The sequence below is a fragment of the Anguilla rostrata genome, chromosome 1, assembly GCF_018555375.3.
Source record: "Anguilla rostrata isolate EN2019 chromosome 1, ASM1855537v3, whole genome shotgun sequence".
In the NCBI taxonomy this organism is placed as follows: Eukaryota; Metazoa; Chordata; class Actinopteri; order Anguilliformes; family Anguillidae; genus Anguilla; species Anguilla rostrata.
In genome coordinates this window covers 72222921-72243368 of record NC_057933.1, presented here as the reverse complement: position 1 = coordinate 72243368, position 20448 = coordinate 72222921, and the positions used below count along the sequence as shown (strand labels likewise).

General features: G+C 47.6%; 1 protein-coding gene across 2 annotated transcripts; it reads right to left on the bottom strand.

The window, feature by feature from the left end:
* Positions 1–680: 680 nt before the first annotated feature.
* On the bottom strand, positions 681–20105 carry dedd1 (death effector domain-containing 1). Of its 2 annotated transcripts, none has more exons than XM_064298243.1 (6): positions 19773–20105; positions 17985–18515; positions 17469–17597; positions 17092–17259; positions 4935–5319; positions 681–2847 (listed from the first exon to the last, which is right to left on the bottom strand). In XM_064298243.1, the coding sequence occupies exons 2-5, from the start codon at positions 18448–18450 to the stop codon at positions 4946–4948; spliced, it is 1137 nt and encodes a 378-aa protein (XP_064154313.1). In that variant the 5' UTR covers positions 18451–18515; positions 19773–20105; the 3' UTR covers positions 681–2847; positions 4935–4945. The 2 variants fall into 2 exon arrangements, with proteins under 2 accessions (XP_064154313.1, XP_064154321.1); XM_064298251.1 differs by lacking the exon at positions 19773–20105 and adding an exon at positions 18622–19718.
* Positions 20106–20448: the final 343 nt, after the last annotated feature.

The following is a 20448-nucleotide window of genomic DNA, read 5'->3' as shown; positions in this document are numbered from 1 at the left end:
TCCAAAAGTCAAAAAGATTCTCAAAAACTTTATTCTGGGACACACATTTATAATATTATTCCCCTACAGAACAGACGAAGTTCACAAAACTGTAAAAGGCAAAAGACCTCCCACTGTTTACACCAAGATGTTTTATCGTTATTTGCCTTTTTTTTTTTTTTTTTCCCCACCCAGACTTCACATTGGGGTTTGCACAAAATTACCTTCATGGATGTGCACCGTTTAGAATGCATCATTTCACTTCTGAATTACTGCCAGCCCCGGGATGAAAAAGAAAGTGTTGGAACAAAGAGAAGCCATTAGGTGACCGCAGGTTTCTAAATGGGGAGCGAGGGGTCAAGCAATCTGACCTTCAAGACAACGCGCCACCCTCTTAAGACGCCGCTCATTTTGTAAAATTGCGGTTCTCCACGGGAGCTCTTTACAAGAAAGGTCAAGAGCGTTAGATCTGATTAAAGGGGCAGAGCGCAGAGCAGTGAGTTGAAAGCACTTGCGATGGATTTGCCTGTTTAGGTCTCGCAGACGCGCGTTTCGAAACGGCGCTTCCTCTTCCTCTGCTTCCTCTGCTTCCTCCCCAGTCCGTCCGCAAAACACACACAGGTGACCAGGGAGCGGGAGCCCGCGCAAACACACACAGGTGACCAGGGAGCGGGAGCCCACGCAAACACACAACCACACGATTTATTTAAATTAGAAACTTTATTTTTGTCCACTTTCCACCGATATATTAAATTAAGGTTTTACCGAAATAAAAAAGGAAAAGAAAAAAAAAAAAAAAAAAATCAAAATTTTTGTTGCCATGCTCAAAACTCCAGGGTTTCAAACAGAAGCTTCACACCCGTACGGCCTATATAATTTAATCTACCACTGGTTACAATTCAGCTAGCTCTCTACTCTAAACTACTGCACGCAACGATGTCCTAATGTCGTATGAATGCATATACACAGGAGAATGTACACTTCAGTACACCGCATCCCCGAAATTCCCCCGGAACCCGGGTACTAAAGAGGTCTGATCCGGACGAGAGCGGCCGCCGGCCCCCGAAATTGCCCCCTGGATGAGAGGAGCCGGGGGGACGCTATTGATCCGACAGCCATGAATGAAGTCCGGGGCATTAGTTCCGCGGCCGTGCGCGGCGGGCTGCGAGGAGAGCCGGCGAGGGGGCAGAGCCGGGCGCCGTGTTCCCGTAATCTCAATCATCGGCGTATTGACCAAATCTCCCCCCCCCCGCCCGCCCCGCCCGCCGGGACGCGGTTAGCCCAGCTGAGCCCCGGGCCCCCGCGCCGACCCCGCGCACGCCGCCGACGGCTTTGTTTTCCGCCGGAGCCGCGGGGGGGGGGGCGGGCTCGGAGCGGGCTGGAGGAGGAGCCGCCGCCCGCCGCCGCCGCCGCCCGCTCGAGCTCCCAGAATGCTCTGCCCTCCTCGCAGGGCGCGCGTGACGTCGCCTGGCTGGGACGAGGTCCTCGGTCAGGGACTCTTTAAGAAAGAGCGCTCTGTACCGCGCAAAAAAAAAACCAAAAAGCCGCGGTCCGTGGACACGGGGCCCGGCTGGACCGTGCCACCCCACACTTGCCTGCCGCCTCCTCTCTCCTCCACCACCCTCCTCTCCTTCACCACGGGGTCAAAACTCCGTCCCCTTCTCCGTTAATAACCGCCTTCATCGTCTCCAGGATCCCTCTCCTTCAATAACAGCCCCCTCCATCTCTCAAACCCATATTATGTCCATTAAACTGAAATAAATTGCCCGTTGGTGTGGCACTCCATAGCAGTCATCGGCAGCCGTGTTATAACACTGTGACAAACATAATCTGATTATTTCCTCGATGCTCTTTCCACAGGTCATATAAGCACCTCAATTCCAGGTACATCATCTCTTTACTTCAAAAGATCATGGGAACACTTAATGGCGTGTTTGTGTGTGTGCGCGTGAGTGTATGTGCGTGTGTGTGTGCATACATGTTTGTGTGCGTGTGGGTGTGTGCGTGAAACTGTGTGCGCATGTGTGTGCGTCTGTGAGTGAGTGTATGCATGTGTGTACACGTCTACTTGTGTGTGTGTATATGCAAGTCTGTGTGCATGTGCATGTAAACATGTCTACATGTGTGTGTATGCGAGTCTGTGCGTGTGTGCGCGCATGTGTGCATGCCAGTGTGTGTGTGTGCCTGCGTGTGTGTGTTTGTGTGTGATTGTGTGTGTGCGTCTGCATGTGCGTGTGTGTGTGCCTGTGTGTGTGTTTGTGTGTGATTGTGTGTGTGTGCCTGCGTGTGTGTGTTTTGTGTGATTGTGTGTGTGCCTGCATGTGCGTGTGTGTGATTGTGTGTGTGTGCCTGCGTGTGTGTGTGTGTGTGTGTGTGAGTGCCTGCGTGTGTGTGTTTGTGTGTAATTGTGTGTATGTGCCTGCGTGTGTGTGATTGTGTGTGTGTGTGTGTGTGTGTGTGTGTGTGTGTGTGCGTGTGCGTGTGATTGTGTGTGCCTGCGTGTGTGTGTGTCTGTGATTGTGTGTGTGTGCCTGTGTGTGTGTGTGCATGTGTCTGCGTGTGTGTGTGTGTGCCTGTGTGCCTGCGTGTGTGTGATTGTGTGTGTGTGTGTACGCGCGTGTGCGTGCGTGTGGGTCAGTCTGCAGTGGGACACACACAGCCGCTGTCCCAGCTCAGGTCAGCGTGTGCGTCGTACGGAGAGGTTCAGTCTTTCATCAAGTTAGTCTGCATCTCAGGTTCGGTGCGTCTGCGCTTCTGTGTGCGACTGGCCTTCGGAATGGAGGGAGAAAGCACGGGAGAGACTGAGGTTCTCCTCCTTCCTCCTCACTCTCGTCCCTCGTTCTCCAATCAACTCAAGCAGGTCAGGACCTGGGGGAAAAAAAGGGGGGGGGGGGGTCAGTGTAATCAGAAAAAAAAACAAAAAAAAACCAGAAGGCCCCATACACTCACAGGAATGGTGTGGTCAAAATTATTGCAGCACGATTCAAACGAGTCAGTTACTCTTTGCTCAGATTAAAATAAACACCATCAGGTCAAAGATGGCGTGGATGTTTGTCAGTCTGGATGGCAGTACGTTTCTGGCTTAAACACACTCCCGTGAGACGGACAATTTTTGACGATTCAAACATAAAACCATAAAATGTATGAGAGTGTAACACTAGACTACATCCAAGGCACAGTACATCAATATTTATTTCTGTTTTCGAAAATTTATATTCAGAGCATAGCTGCAGAGCAGGGTGTGGGGAAAGCCTGCCCTCGAGTGGCCGTTGGTAGCATTACAACGGGGATCATCAAATCACGGTCCGTCAGGGCCGAGTAATGCTGGTTCTCCACCCTCCCTTTAGCTGGGAGTCGGGGTGAAGCCAGTCTGGCCAATCAGCAGCGCTAATTGTTCAGGTAATTACCCAGAAGGAGAGAAAACCAGGCCTGGATTTGGATTTGAGGGCCAGATTTGGTGATCCCTGCATTACAATTCAGCGCATAAGATATGCAACAGCAATGAAGGAGAGGATTCCTGGAGCATATTACATGACGTATTAAACAATTAACACAGTCCACGCAGCTGCACTGTGACAGCGTGAAAGGGCAGGATCGCAGATCTCACTGCAAACTGAGCACACCCATTCAGTCTTTGTGAGATGCCACAGATGCGACTGAAGCTTCCCATATTTCTTCGCCAAAAAAATCGCAGCTTTTTATTCGGTAAGGATTGCTGAATTAATTATTTGACAGCATAGCGTAATGTAACAGCGTTTCCAAAGCACACTGCATGTGGAACACATGTAACCCAGCACTGACAAACATCCTGACACAGGACTGAGATGCCACTGATGTCTTTCCTGATTTTCCCTATTAATCAAGAAATACATAGTTCCAGAGGCAGAGGACACACACACACACACACACACACACAAAGAGCTTTTATACTCTGACAGCCACCGGAAGGAGAGAATGTTCAGCAATAAAGCAAAACAGCACTGCCCCAAAGGCTTTTACAGCCTGTCAATCAGCATTTCCTGTTTAATAAAGAAAAATCAGGTGGAAAAGAAATCATGTCCCTGGATGCACCACCACTTGGAGCAGGAGTGAGCTTGAGCCAGAAAGAGAACATCAACAACGTACAATAAGCAGGAAGTCCCTGCCTGACAGCACAGAGTGAGAGAGAGAGAGAGAGAGAGACAGACAGAGACAGAGAGAGACACAGAGAGACAGAAACAGAGAGAGACAGAAACAGAAACAGAGAGACAGAAACCAAAACAGAAACAGAGACAGAAACCGAAACAGAGAGAGACAGAAACAGAGAGACAGAAACAGAGACAGAAACAGAGAACAGAAGACAGACAAACAGACAGAACAGAGAAGAAACAGAGAAGAAACAGAAGACAGAGAGAACAGAACAGAAGACAGAAACAGAGACAGAAACAGAGAGACAGAAACAGAGACAGAGAGACAGAAACAGAGACAGAAAGAAACAGAAACAGAGAGACAGAAACAGAAAGAGAGAGACAGAAACAGAGACAGAAAGAAACAGAAACAGGGAGACAGAAACAGAGAGACAGAAACAGAGACAGATAGACAGAAACAGAAAGAGACAGAAACCGAAACAGAAACAGAGACAGAAACCGAAACAGAAACAGAGACAGAAACCGAAACAGAGAGAGACAGAAACAGAGACAGAAACAGAGAGAGACAGAAACAGAGAGAGACAGAAACAGAAACAGAGACAGAAACAGAAACAGAGAGAGACAGAAACAGAGACAGAAACAGAGAGAGACAGAAACAGAGAGAGACAGAAACAGAAACAGAGACAGAAACAGAAACAGAGAGAGACAGAAACAGAGACAGAGACAGAGAGAGACAGAAACAGAGACAGAGAGACAGAAACAGAGACAGAGAGACAGAAACAGAGACAGAGAGACAGAAACAGAGACAGAGGGGGGCGTGGCGCTCACCCGGTCCCGGCCTAGTACCAGGCCCGATCCTGGCTCCCCAGCAGCAGCCTGCGGCCCTCCTCGTAGTCGTCCTGGTCCACGCTGACCAGCAGCCGCACGCCCTCGCGGCCCGCCGCCCGCTTGAGCGAGTCGGTGATGAAGACGCCCTTCAGCGCCTCCAGCAGGGCGCCGCTCAGGTAGTCGGCCCAGAAGGCGTCCAGGTTGCCCAGCTCGGAGAACTTGATGTCGCAGATGATGGAGCCCAGGTCGCGCGCCCGCAGCACCGAGCTGGCCCGGCTGAACAGCTCGAACTGGCGCTCCAGCGGCTGCTGCTTGTCCGAGGACACGCCCCCGCGCAGCGCCGACTCGTGCTCCGAGTACTCGGCCCGCACCCGCAGCCGGATGTCTGCGGAGGAGGGAGGGGGGGGGGACCGGAGAGCGGGAAGAGAGAGGGGGGGGACGGAGAGAGAGGAGAGAGGGAGGGAGGGACAGAGAGAGAGTTAAAGGGGTCGCAGTATGGTGGCGTAGAGTAATGCAGGTTAGACTGAGCACAGAGCAATAGTGGGGGGGGGGGGGGGTTTGGGGGTAGGAGGTGAGGGTTCTTTGGCAGTTGGTTGGTTGGTAGGCAGGAGGGTGCGATATCCAGAGGACAGGGGTGTGTGTCAAGTGCGTCAAAGAAGAATACACGGACAAAGAGAAAGCAAAAACTAAAACGAACCCTCATTTCAAACTTAGGGTAGTAGCTTGGTTATAGCTTTGACTGAGGGAGAGAGCGAGTCGAGCGCTGGAGAGCTAGGAGAGGGGAGGGGGGAGGGGGAGGGGGCCCTGTGGCCTGAGATGGGCGTAAACACGGAAAGGCCCTGACACAGAACGAGAGAGCGAGAGAGAGAGAGAGCGCTCGCATACGGACCGGCCATACACGGCAGGGCCAAGCGGGTCGCCCAACTGCCGTCAAAGTCTGGCTACAAACTTTGCCCCCCCCATCCCGGGCCCCCCTCCCCCCAACCCCAATACGATTTGTCCACAACTGACACCAGCATGTTTGAACACTGTTTTCCTGAGGTGTTCCCATCCTAAGAGCAGTTCCTCAACAGCCCTCAAAGGCTCGCATCCATCCATCCATCCATCCTACGTTCAAAACAAAAGAAAAACAAAAACACGATTTTGCACAAACTAATGGTGAACCGTCTCATGGGCTTGAATCCCCCAGACTCAGGTTCTAAGGATGGCGGTTGGCGAACGGTCACCAGTGGACTCCGCACCTACTGCTCTCTCCCTCTACCCAGTATAGCACTGCTCACGAGCCCCATTTCTAGAGCAGAATTCTCTCTTTGGCGAATGTTAACTGTGTGAAGTTGCATCACAGGTGGTTGGGCATGAGGTACTAAAGCAAGCTGACTGGCAAGACTGCAGTAGCATGGGCAAAGATTCACAAATGCTGACATTTTTTCTTTTCCTTGTGAAAGCAATCAATGGGAATGCTTCCATATGAGATAAGGTTACTGACTACATCAGTCTGAACATTTAAAAAATAAAAAAATAAATAAAAAAAAAAGAAATGTAGTAATTATCATTACATACATCCCCCAGAATCACGGTCGGCTCTTCCATCTTCTCTGGTGAAAGGAGGTCTGGGAATGCGTTGAGCACAGAGAACAGGCACCGTGAGAGAGCGGTCCTCCACAGGGAAAGCCCTGAGCGGCCACTCTCCCCATGCACAGTAAGTGACAGTAGATGTTTTTTTTTAAAGAGGGTACATACTGGACAGCTGGATTTTTTTTTGGCAGCGCTCGTCTGGTCTTTACCTCGGGGCGGACGATCGCTCCTCAAACCGCCCCTCCCTCAGCACGGAGGCGAGCGCGGGAGGGTCAAAGGACAGAGGTCAGCTGGGACTGGGACTGGACGGGGTGGGGGAGGGGAAAGGGGGTTGGAGACAGGCTGGGGGAAGGAGGGTGGGGGGGGGGGGTGGGGTTCAGTTTGAGGGAGGAAGAAAAAGGCGATTGAGGGAAGGAAAATGGCCCCCAAGGCTGAGCACCACGCTTTTTTTTTTTTTTTTTTTACAAACCCTCTGCAGAAACAAATCCGTCCTTTTTCTGCCACCTCCATTACAGCATACAAATTAACCTCCGCACCGTTTTCCCTGAATGAGGACACAAGTGAGCGGGTATGTGGGGCCACACCAGCACTTACACGCAGGAGCATTACCAAGCTTCAGTTAAAGAACACAAGTGACAGGAATATTCAGTAAAGCATGCCCAAAATTTTGTCATTAGACAAATATATATCGAAATTGGGAAATGCATTAAAACAAATAATAAAAACACTGACTCAAGGACATACATTGGCTAATTTGGCAAATTGAAATGTTTTTTTTTTTTAAATTAATTAAATAAATCTCCAAGTCTGATGTCATGGCGGAAAACTAGATCACACTTATTTTGTCAGCCATGGGGAAAATATACGAAATACTGTCAATTATAAAAAATAAAAAATAAAAAAAAACTGTAAAAATTCATTTTGAATTTACAACCCGTTTTCACTTTGTAACACAGGAATAAGGTAAAGCAAAGAAAAAAAATTATTAAAGAAAATAATTTAAACAAAAAGATATTTAAAACCAGCTCCCACTCGAGACTGGCGCCTTCAGTACTTTTATTTGTTCCAGATTCCATTTTTAGCAGCATGCCAAAGAGAGCTTTGAACATTCCTCTTTGAATTGCTCCTTGTCACCAGGGACTGACAGAGCACCCCCCCCCGCCCCCCCTCTCCCCCCCCCCCCGCCCCCGTCCCAGTTCTAGGCCTCCGACAGCAGCCGTGGTTTACAGTAGGCCTGCCGAGCTCGTCATGCTAAAGACAGGCTGTGACACTGGGCTGTTTCTTTACCGTTTCACACTGTGGAGCCGCGGAGTGCCGAGAGCGGCCTGCGACAGAGCCTGGTACAGGGGAGCCGCCGGCCGCGCAGGGGGGCCCACGGGCGCCCCCCAAATCAGGGCCTCTCAGCGGGGCCCCTCTGAACAGGGGGTACACCGCGCGAGTCAGGAGCGCCGGAGAACAGCGCCTCGGCAGGAACGCGGCCGGGCTGCTCGGGGAAAAGGGCCAGTCGCGGCTTTGAGGTCACCCATCAAAAGAGAAACATCCGGGAGGAAGCGCGTGCCGCCCTAAGGGCGTGTCCCCAGCACGCGGGCCTGTGCAGAGGGGGGCGCAGGAAACACGTTCTCACTTTTCGCCCATCGATTTTTTGGACAGGAACGCAGAAAAAACGTGTTTAAGAAGCTAAGGACTGTTCACATGCATGTTTAATTAGCCTACAATGCATCTCCACGCAGGCAGCTGAAGTCCCACAAGTAAGACTGAAGCCACGCCCTCTTCCCACGCGGGGGCCAATTCAGTTTTTTTGCTGTACTTCCGAGTGAAACCGAGGTCTAATTTCTTTCCCGGTACAATACGAAATCTAAATCAGCTTTAAAACGGTATTATTCCGAACTTGCTAAGATGGCATACATGGAGAGATGCGAACATTAAAAGTGAACACGCAATTATACGTCCCTTTTGCAAACGGCAAATATGGTGCTGGCACACGCTGTGCCCATCGGTTTACGATGCGGCTCAGGCGTATGTTGGCCGTAGGAGGAAAATCTACGATATACAACATCTAAGATAACGAGAAATATTTCTCATTCAAAAATGGCACGTCCACAGGGGAATCGGATACGGTTTCAATTTGAAGTTGTTCCCGACCACCGCAACTTACCCATCCAATCAGTGTGAAAAGTACATATAAAAAAACAGCCCAGAAAGGTCTTATGAAAGTAATCGTAACAAGGAAAAAAAAACTTTAAAGCATCCACTGTTCACCGTTTTACTGCTGTATGGGTCATTTATCATTTTTCGTCCTTTGTTTGGTTGGATTACAAGGCATGGCCAAGCGCGTTCGTAGGGGGGGATTTGTAAAGAGAGTCATTTATTTCGAGGTTGAAGTGTTGGCTAGCACAAAGAAACTTGACGCGAGAGATCATTGTTTGGCATTTCTTTTTTTTTTTTGTTAAACAACACTCCACAGAACCAGGTCATGATACGGCATATTTCAGTTTCTTGGTTTTTTTTTTACATTTCGTACAACTTTTGACATTCTCAAAAGAAATGAAAACAGGAAAGGAAAAAAAAAAAAAAAAAAAATCAGTGACACTTTCTCTCTTTGTTTAAGGGAGAACAGGTCTGTAAGCCCCTGGACAGCTGTGCCCCAAACTCATACAAGCACCCAAGGTGGCAGATCATTTAGAAATATCAATCATAACACTGAGACACTTTGAGAATGGGAGGGACACGCTGGCTACCCATGGGGGACGTTACAACCCAACCAGGTCCAGGACCGAGTCAGAATACAGACTGATTGAACAGGTCTGCAACACGGCACATACTTTGACTGGTATGACTGGGTACATTCTTACTTCCTGGCAGCCTTTAGATAAGGAGCTACAAAGCACAGTTCCTTTGCCTTCAGTTTTACATAAGGCAACACACAGTTGAATGTAGCATTGGAAGTGAACACAAAGTCACATGATCCTTTGGTCACTAGACCAAAGGTCACTAAACTGCTTAGTTTAAGACAGGTCATTTCAACGGACACATCGGTATGGAGGAATTACACTGGAAAACTGGACAGATGGCCGGACAGTTCGCCCCAGAAACACGACACAGGAACTTAAGCAGGCCTGATACACATGATGCAGGACCGAAATAAAAAGGGCGTCATTACAGATTCATACCATGAGGATGAGCGTTATATATGTATAGGTCACATACAGCCCTGCTATATTAAGGTAATAAAACACAGCACAGCCCCCCCGGCTCCCTCTAATCCAAGCGTCAGGCTAACAAGAGCTCGGGAGTACAGGGGTTGGTCCATGGGCAGGTCCACGTACACAGTACAGCAGGGCTGTCTGGGACGAACGCTAAGGGCGTGGTCCAGCCACTTGACACTCACACAGGGTCAGAGATCCATCAGACACAACATCAGAGGTACACAGCTTTGGGTTCAGTTCAGGTTCCACTGGTTTAACCCGTCCCCCTCCCCTCCCCTCCGCCCGCCCCACCCTGCCCAACAAAAGAATGCAAGTACCATTTGGGAGGCGTCACTTTGGGGCGAAGAGCTTGGACTCCCCGTTATCGATCCACTTTTCGACCACACGACAGAACGGGACAGAGGGGAGACGGACAGACAGACGGACCCCTCTCTGCCCGCTCCGCCCGCCTCACCCCTTTTGCTTTTTTTTCCTTTTTTTTTTTTGTTTGTTTGTTCGATCGTTTTGTGTTCGTTCTCTCCCTCTCATTTTGTGCCTGTGAGGACGACCAACTTGTGTTTCCCTGACACGAGTCGGTCTGTTTTGAACTGCGAACACAGAGAAAGGAGAGAAAGAGAGAGAGAGAGACAAGCACAGGTGGGTTTGGTTGACTTTCCACTGTTCCATTCTCAAGCACAAGCAGGCAAGTCACAGACAATCTCCTCCATTGTTCAGGGGAAGGGAAGGGGAAGGGGGACCGGGGGGGGGGTCTCTTTTTCCTTTGGGGTCTTTAGAGGACTCATTGGCGAACTCCATCTCATACAGTAATGAAGCAGCTTCAAAACCCGGAGCGACACGTTTACAGCAAAACTCGACCACAACAGTCCAGTCCATAGTCGCCTCACTCACAGCGACACCACAGCAAAAACACTTCCAGTAAAGCAGGCCCGCACTTTGCAAGGCACAGCAGTGTAACTGTCATCCTGCTGAATGTCCTGTTTTCCTCGCATAGCATTTGAAAGATTCAAACATTTAACAGCTCACGTTATATATAAATATAGCATGCAACATTTCAGGTCGTTCACCAAGTCTTCTTTACATATGTTCAACACTGTAGCTATTTGTAGACACGTAGTTCAGCACATGGCAACAGCAGATTTTTTAAAGCTCGGTCGTACCCCTGAAATGAATCTACCATGGACTGGAGTGGATGGGCCACCAGACTGGCCGAACTGCTCCTCATCATCTTACACAGACGGATTCGCTTCATTACTGTATGGAATGTGAGCCACGAGTTTGCAGTAATTTTCATTTTCAGAGAGATCTGCAACACAAAATGTTCCGTTACATTGCATTTAGTTTTTTTTTTTTTTCCCCCAGCAGAAGCTGTTTTTTTTTTTCAATGACTGAACAATGAACTGGAGTCACATTTATTGGATAACAGTCTAAAAGATAGAAACGTATCTGTAATATCTGGGCTAAAGTGAAATTAAAAGTGACAGACTTGGACAATATTGAATTTGACAGTTTTAGATTGCTACTGCTCATATAGGCTTGCAAGGATTAGATTTTGTGTCTTTTCATTTTGACGTGTTTATTATATGCATTTTTTGTTTTTGTTTATCGGCACTTGTGCTTCGGGTAAGCCCTTGAACCTGGCCCCTATTAATTACAGTGGATACTATATAATAGCCTTGTGAACTTAAACCATTTTACAAAAGACTAAATTGAACTGAAGCGTAAATGTTCTCTTTATGCCAAAGAGACCAAGACACTTCAGTCACAAAAGTCTAGACATAATTGCTTTATGACCCCATTTTGACCTGATGTATATGGAATACACAAAGTTGTGTAACTGCATACCATTACAAACAAGCATAGCAGACAAAACGCTTGCATCATTTAATATAGAAAAAAAAAATCTATAAAACCCTTCAAAGAGCCAACTGAGCCCAATCAAGCAAACAAAAATATTATTCTATGACTTAAATCTACTTTCACCATTTATTTTCTACTCTCTCACCGAGACAAATGACATTATTTGAGGTGTAGGTGATTTAGGCTACCGTTCATTATGCTTTTTGGCTGTCATGGTTACCAGCTTTTAAAGGAGCCGTAGTCATAGCCCTGCTTACAGCTATGCCTCCCATCAGCATTTTTTGTTTAGTCTACAATGACCATGTTAATAAACACTAAAGCGGTACCGCACTTTCTGCGTAAATATTTTTTTTTAAAGCGGGAATATTTGACCAAAAAAGGGAGGCTGCATTAAGTAGGCGATGTAAAAAAAGTTAGCCAAGGAAACTTGAAAGTGTACTTCTTTTATTTGAAAGCTTTTTTGTTCTCTCAAAAGGATACTTCATTTTCACTGTGCAGGCGCTTGGCATTAGAACTATTATTCTAACGTAGGTAAAACGCACTGTCATGCAAATTATGTCAGATAATTTGGCAGGTAAAATACTGTAATATATTGCACCTCATTCCACAAAACAAGAGAATGCAGTTTAAAACTTAGATGGCTAGGTTTACTTTGACTGGCCATATACTCCTGGATTTGTATTGCAAGAGAAAGAAACAATTGCAGTTTCTTTAAAATGATACACCCTGTACGAGTGTGATGTAATACTTTAGTAATACTACAAAGCAGCATATTAACATGGTTGTCCATGCCTGGAATTTTGTGAAATTGTGGACTGTTTATTCGTAGAGGAAGTAAAATGAACCGCACATCCTGCATGGGCTACATAAGCCACTTCTGCGTTTCTCCAGTTCCTCCATCCCTCTTTTAAAAAACAGTAGCAAAGTTTGACATATTCCAGTAAAAATCCAATCCTTCCAAGCCTATCATTGCAGACCACTTCATCATTAGCACATGTTGGTAGGTGAAAATGTGTTAAATCAGTGACTCTAGGCAATATAGAAATGAATGTGGATAAATAAATAAAATACTAAGGAAACTAGCAATGACTTAATGCCCCTCAATACTGTCATTTTCAAGCCAACATCATGAACTATCCTATCTCATTTCTCCCAAACAAAGCTCAAATGGGGAAAAGAGATGAGATTCAAGGACTTTGAGAATAGTTTGCACAGCATTGTTGGGTCATTTTCCTCAGAACTGTTCAAGCAAAGGTTCCAGAAAAGATTAGGACACCATCAGAACCGTATAGGTGATTTTTGGGGGGGAGGGGAAATGAGACCTGACAGAGGATTTAGTCCAGTGTATGAACAGGTTTGAGACCAAGCTCGAATGGAGATTCCATTTTTAGAACCTTTGAGGTCACCTGAATACAAATTTTGGTGGCGGTGATCTTTTGACACCACATATTCATGGGCTGTTCTAGAACGCCCTCAGAACCAGCTGGGCTCGCAAATGAAGGCACTTTCTCAGAGCGTGTAACAGAACAGGGGTTTCTGAGAGCCGCTTGGGGGGGGGGGGACACGGATGTCACATCTGGTCAGGCACACGTTCAGAATAGTTCAGGCTCCTTTCCAGACCCACTGGAGGGCACTGGACTTTCAAGATGTTCTGAGAGCAGTGAGCACATTTCCAGAACAGATCTGGGAGGATCGGATTCAATTTTTTAAAATTATTCTTTTAAGAGGACTCTTTGGTCAGTTCTGTGAAACATTGAGGCCCACACCCCCAAAAGGGGAACTTTGAAAATGGGTCGGGCCGAGACTGAAGAGCACTGTCAGCCACAGAGAGAACACCACTGACTACATTCGGGCACACTTGGAGAGCATCTGGGAGGACATTTAATGGAACACAGGCATTGAACACAGAGCATTGTGGCGGCCCCCGCATGGGGCTTCTTTACCTTGGACACTGGGTCGACCGTGAGAGAGCGTGAGCGAGCGCACGCTGACCGTACGGACAGAGAGACGGGACTGACTCAATGCAGTCTCTCCCTCTCTGTGTTTCCTACCCGATCTGAGTCTCAATCCTCAGTCAACCTGGTGGAATCAAATGCGGAGTCAAGACAGCACATTCTCATGGAACACGTCACAATACTTGCAGGATTCTGCTGACCTTTTGCTTCTGGTATGTGCGAGGCAGTTCTCTGCAGGCCGCACCTACTGCGTGAACATTCCGTCCTTTGTGATGTCACATGGGGCTCCCTTGAGTGGAAGGTATGCTTTTACAGGCTACAGGCAGGTGGGTGTTGAGTAAATAAGCATTGTATGCCAATTGCAAAAAAGAACAGAGCTGCTTGTCACTCAGAGGTCTGTGAACAACAGGTTATTCTGTGTGATTCGCTTCATGAATAGACACTCCTAAATACTGGATTAGATCCTGCCGAGTGAACTAAGGCATTGGGATTGTATGGTATTTGTGGACACTAACAGAAGTCTGTAGAGTTATCACACCGGACTTCAGTCATTTCAGACAACTACATTTAAAATCAGGGTCAGTGAAACTAAGTGTCCCAGTTCATTTATGCCCCTAATTATTTTTAAGATCTTGGTAAGACCATGGAACCTTTGGTATATGTGTGTTTTGGTGTAAAGGTCTAACTGGTCAACAAGAGACCTACCAGCGCAGACACTGAGGTAAAAGTAGCTGACGAGACACAGAAAGAAAAACTGAAGGGATGAACACAGCAAGACACACAGAGAATCTGTTCATCGGCAGGTTGCTCAGGCTTTGCGGTGAGTGTATTGATGGAGGGAAGGGGTGAAAAAGTCAACACACACAGACTGACAGACAGACAGACATATGAGAGAGAGAGAGAGACAGGATCACTGGGACTGCTCAGCATGATTCCTCAGCATACTGGATCACTAAGCTCTTCAGCCCTGGCCCAACAGTTCCCACAGCCTGGCGTAAAGCAGCGTCCAACGTTTATCAATGGAAGCAAATACCAAATCCCTGATTGGCTGAGAGGGTGAATTTACAATAGCGCCCCGTGCAAGCAGCATCGATCAACGATTTTCCGTGCTTTGGCGCGTGTGCGTATTGGCAGGGCTGGAGAGCCTGTCTCTCTCACCAGAATCGATGGATGGCTCGGGACACGGACGGACTACACATGGAGAGGAGGCGGGTGCGGCGAGGAGACGGAATTCAGACCGACACTTCACAGCAGCCTGTTTTCACCCACCCCTGCGCGAGCTGCACTGTCCTGGTGTAGCCTGCTCAGCTCATCCCACGGTAAAGAGGAGGCATGTGATGAAGTCAGGTTGAGGTACCTTTTTCCATGACCACCAATAAATGGGCCTTTACACATTCTCCTGCACAGGCAAATAGATAACCCCGACAATAGCATTTCATGGCAGGATGGACAAAGCTTGGTGCCAAATAGCCGCGTATGCACTGATCATTTGGTAGACAAGTCTCACGTCCAGTCTAAAAAAGCAACTTCGACTGTAAAACAGACTTTTTATTGTGAAGGATTGGATTTAAATTTCAAGGTCTAACCCAATATGTCAATTTGCCGATTTGGGTATGAATAGTTCTCCTCGATACGGAGTACCTTTTTTAAGCCCAGAACTCAATGTTCTTCTTATTGTCCTGACAGTTATACCTGCACTGTTCTGGGGCAAACCAAATGAACCGTGGAACACTGGCTCACTGAGGCGAACGGAGATTTGATGAAGGAGGACCGAGAGGAACTCCCAGAACTCGGCGTTCGTTTCAGAACACAGAATACACCAGAGGCCTGCAGCTCTATTTAACACCGCGGGGGCTGGATCGACTGAGGCGGGTGCCGTGAATTCCTCTGTGTACGCTCATTAAGCGTTTAAAAAAAAAATAAAATAAAATAAAAAATAAAGCAAGGATTACAAAGCACGCAGGGGTGCGGATGCAAGGATTTGGCGTGTTTGTGAGAGGCGTGTTCCCTGTGAAGCTGCTGGCTGCTGTTTGTCGTTACGCACGCTGAGGCCATTCAGGATGGAGCTGCTGGTTCTGTCTCGCAGAGCTTTGGTCACCATCACCCGTCCATGCGATTTCCCCCATGAGGAATCCCAAGCCTAGTGCACATTCGCAGGGAATCCTCCAAGCAAGGAGCCACAGAACAGAGGGAGCCGCACGGTAAGCGCTGGCCGCCTATGGTCAGCGTCATCCAGGCTAACACAAGGTCCGCCTACGCTTACAAGGAGTTCGAAACCCTTCCGGCTCAACCTCATCCCACCAACTCGACCGGGGCAGAACATTTCATTTTTTCCCAGTTATGCAGAGCTTTGATATGCTTAAAACAAGCAGCGGGCAGAAGGGGGTTAGGCCGAATGTGGCTGTGCGTCTGCCTGTACAGAAGTCCCCCTAAGGCAGCGGTTAGTCTCAATTTCAGGCACGCGAGCAGGAGGAGAGCCTGGCGTGTGTTTTCTGGCGTGTTTTCTGAGAGAGGACCGAAGCCTGGCGACAGTCAGAGGAGCGTGATGCCGGGTAAGCAGGTGTCAGCCCTAGCAAACGGCAGTCATTTGAGAACAGGAGAGAAGCACAAAACAAATCAAACGTACCGCGGCGTGCAACGCGGCTGAATTAAAAACAGCTCCGGTTTGGCACAAAACCTCACGACCCACCCCAAAAAAATAAAAAAATAAAAACTCAAGGACGGCCTATCATTTTCCCCCTCTGTCCGTTTAAAGAACTTCCCTTCTGAATGACGTTTAATTGCAGTGTCTGGCACTTGCAGAGGAGCCGTTTTATTTAAAAGCGCACTCGGAGCGAGAGCCTGTTGTGTGTTGAGGACGAAACGTTAAGGTCTGAACACGTCAGGGCGAACAAAAAGCCGTTCTGAGTCACGAGCGCTCGCTGCGTTCACTCTTTCGCGCGGTTATTTATCGAATAACCCAAAAGCGCGCGGTACAAAACCGAGCGGGCTCCCGTTACAGCGAGCGCGAAAAATACAACAGAGCCCCTCTCTCGACCCAGGGGTGCAGCCGTCAGCTCGCAGACGGAGAAAACGGAACAAAACGAACCGGAGGGGGAAAAAAAAAAAAATGAAGAGTCTGCAGGAAAAAAAAAAAAAAACAACAAAAAAAAGAGTAGACTGAGCTGTAACTGATCAGGAATGTGGACATGGGGAGCCAGGGTAGAGGGGGCTCTCTGGTGAGGCCTGCTCACGGGCATCCCGAGGCCGGGCTGGAGGGAAGATGCCGAGCGGTGATTCACAGGAATGGACAGGCTAAGCGCGGGCAGTAAGCGTTCGGAAAAAAAAACAACAAACAAAACCTGGCCTGCTGTGCGGTGTGAAGGCGCTTAACAATGATTCACACAGAGATGAGGAGGCAGACACAGAGAAGGTGAGAGGAGAACAGTCACAAATGCTGAAGAGGGGAGGAAAATAAAATAATAAATAACTGCACACACACTCGGAGGGAGAAGACGGCGAGGGAGGGAGACGGAGGAGAGGGGAGGGGAGGGGAGGGGAGGGGAGGGGGGGGGTCGTGCTTACCGCAGGTGACTTTCTCCTGCGCCGGCTGGGCCTGCTGCTGGGCCATGGCGGGGGCCGCCGGCAGTTCCAGCGCCCTCCTGCAGGCGGCGCCACCTGCCGCGCTCGAACGGCGGCCACGGCCCCGTTTCCGCCGGGTGGAGGTGGGTGCTGGTCTGGACGGGTCAACACCTAACAGACAGGGCAGTCAGATCTGGAGCGCACGTCCCTTTTACCAATAAGACACCAGCTCGCCCACTGACTGACTACACAAACACTCAAACACATACACATGATTAGCATTAGTACTAGATCTACTGCAATACCCCCACACACACACACACACACACACACACACACACACCCCCACTAAAAAAAACAGCATGCTCCGTTCTGCTCACCTGCCCTCCACTGCCCTGGTAACCGACTCTGGGAAACATCAGTCTGTCCGTTGGGGTCCGTCAGTCCAGCTGAGCCTACTCCTCTACGATCATCGCCAAAATATTCCACAGCATAACGATCTGGGGACACTGAAACACACAGAGCATTCTCAGTGTGGCTGTCAGGTGCAGTGACCTTCAACTCTCCGGAGGCTGCCATGTTCTACACATGTGATGCTGCACACCAGCACTGGCACACCATATTAAAACAGGGGCTGCATATCTTGTGAATGCAATTTTTTTTTTTTACATTTTTAGGCATTTCACAAATAATTATGCCTGTGGGTTGGCACCGTTTCTCTATTAAGGAAAACAATGTTATTCTGATGTACACCTAACAAAGTAAATGACATTAGCGCTAAAACTGTTCAGGATGTCATTACAGCATGTCCCATAAATATTTTAAGGTCGGAGAAATGCATTGCATCTACTGATTTTCCCACATTTTTGGTGCCACTGAAAGACTAAAGTGCTCACCTGTCCTCCTTTTCTTGCGCGAGACGAAAGGCAGGAGGTCGTGCCGCGTGAGTACCCTCAGCAGCTGCAACAGTGGTTCCAGGTTTCCTTCGCTGAGGTACCCACGCCTTTCAAGTTCCAGCAGCAGATCTAAACCGCTCTTCGGCTTGTGTCGAGCTGCAGCCGGGCACGGGGACCCCCGAGGCTGTAGCCGACGCCAGGCCTCCAGCAGCCTTGGACTTGGTGAACCGCCTGCACTAGCCTCGGGGTTTTCGGGACAGACCTCGGGAGTCCAGCCAGCTGGGTCGAGGGGATGTGTTCCATGGTACGTCTCGTCCAGAAGGAACGATAGGACCTCGACGTCAGTTTCCGTCAACTGGGAGCCGACGATTTCGAATATCTCATGAAGGGACAACATACTGTAGTAATTCAGGCACTCGGTCTCCTCCCAATACAGAGAGTACCTCGGTCGGCGCATTGCTGCCATAGTTTAATTATTATTATTGTTATTATCAGAGAATGTTTTCCACAAATCAATGCTGGTGCTCCAATCTAGATAAAACATTGAAAACGAGAGTCCACGTCAACTTTGTGCATTGTAGCCACCAAATAACAAATGTAACGACAATAAAGGATAGCAATCTAGCTATTAACATACCTGTATGCTAACTAATCACAATGCTTGCTAAATAACTACAAATTATAACAGTATGGTAAATATGGTTATCGCTATGCTGGTGTCATTTGTTTTCAGTAGCTGAATAACGTTAAGTAGGTAGCTGTAATTTGCCAACGAGTTATTAGTTCGTTAGCCACGGGCATTAGCTTCCAGCCATTTCATAATTATCTGAGCAGATGCTAATTATCAGATGCTCATTTAGCTTTTGGTGTAATTAACACGCTGACGAGACAAGTACCTCGAGATCTGCTGCAGTAGGTGAGAATGGTTAAGAATTTGCACGCCCAAGCATTGTTGACAATGCTAATAATGCACTTTCACCAACATCACGTGTTCACATTACGTAATGTCACGTTTCCCTAGCTAATGTTGCTCGTTAAACTAGCTAGCTTTACCTGCCTATTCGCTGTAAGTTATCAAAGTTAGCTAAGCTTAGACTTCCTGATTAGGCCCATTTCCGTACACTTGTATTTAATATAATATTATTTCAGTTGTGTATAACAAAAAAACTAAGTACACGGACTGGTGAAAACGTCCAATTCTGTAAAAGCGCTTTCAAAACATGCAGCAAGCTATTTTGATTATATAGCAATGTAGCTGCATTAACGTTGGCAAACAAGCTAGCGGTAAATATCTAGATGTCAACACTGTCACGATCATTGTCAATTTGGGGTTGATAACTAATTAGCAAGACTAAATGTAGCTTTGTCGATATTAGAAATTCTAGCAATTCCAGAGCCAACTAGTTAACGCCAGCCATCTAGGTTAATTGACCTTGAAATAGCTGGTGAAATCGTGCCCGTCGTGTTTAAAATGGTAAGCTACCTTGAAAAATAGCTTCGATGAGAAATAAGCTATTCAATAAAGCTAGTTACTGCCTGTAAATATTCCTCAGTTTGCAAAAATCATTGTCACCCTTGTTAGTGTCTGGAGAGTAAACAAGCCAAGCTAAGCTAACGCTGGTTAGCAAAACATCAAAGGAGTTGTATTTCAACAACCCTGCTTTGCACTCGCCATCGTCAAAATGAATGTTTTGAAATCAAAGGCATATTACGAGGTGTTGCTAAGCATGTTCTCTGATCATATTATTTAATATATGAACGCTGTCTGCTTTGCGATTAGTCACTCACCTTGTTGATTTCCGTGTAAGACCCTGGTAACGCTACCTCGATACTGAGCTTTTTGCACAGCAAATCAACAGTACCACCCAGGCCAACGCTAAGCTTCACAAAGGCAAAAAAATCAACCAATCAGCCAGAGAGAATTTTGACAAACGACTACTGTCATACACAGACGCCATGTTGGACAGTGCAACTTTCAATGCTTTCCATTTTGATTTAGTCTTATAACTAGCCAGTCTTCACACGAAACGTGAGATAATTCAGCTCTCAAATTCAAATGCACTTGAGTTAAACTGGAATATGGAGAAGAATGGGGTCTCTGCAGTTCGGAAATAACAAGACGGGTATTTTTCCGCAATCAGGAGTAAATGGGCGAACCAGCATCCTATTGGTCAAATTTGATGTCACGTAGAGTTATTCTCCATTCCATACGCTAATTTGCAGTTCTAAACATCTAGCTAACACTGTGCCCAAGCGATTCGAGAAACAAGCAAACAAATCTAAAATAACTTTTGGTCAAGCTACCTATAAATGAAAAGACTGTTTTAACTTGTTTAACTGGTGTACTCTACGCCAGCCGTTACACAAATATGGTGTAAACTTAAACAATAGTCAAGTAACATTATACAGTCTATGCAAGCAGCCTACCTAATTTAGATTTCTGGGATGGTGCTAGTATTCACCA

What these genes read in the sequence shown, in the direction of transcription:
- dedd1 (XM_064298243.1), bottom strand. Translation starts at nt 18,450, where the DNA reads ATGGCAGCAATGCGCCGACCGAGGTACTCTCTGTATTGGGAGGAGACC. An exon ending in GCGCAAGAAAAGGAGGACAG is followed by an intron (nt 17,598 to 17,984) that starts GTGAGCACTTTA and finishes TGTGTGTTTCAG; the next exon opens with TGTCCCCAGATCGTTATGCT. An exon ending in GCAGGAGAAAGTCACCTGCG is followed by an intron (nt 5,320 to 17,091) that starts GTAAGCACGACC and finishes CCTCCTCCGCAG; the next exon opens with ACATCCGGCTGCGGGTGCGG.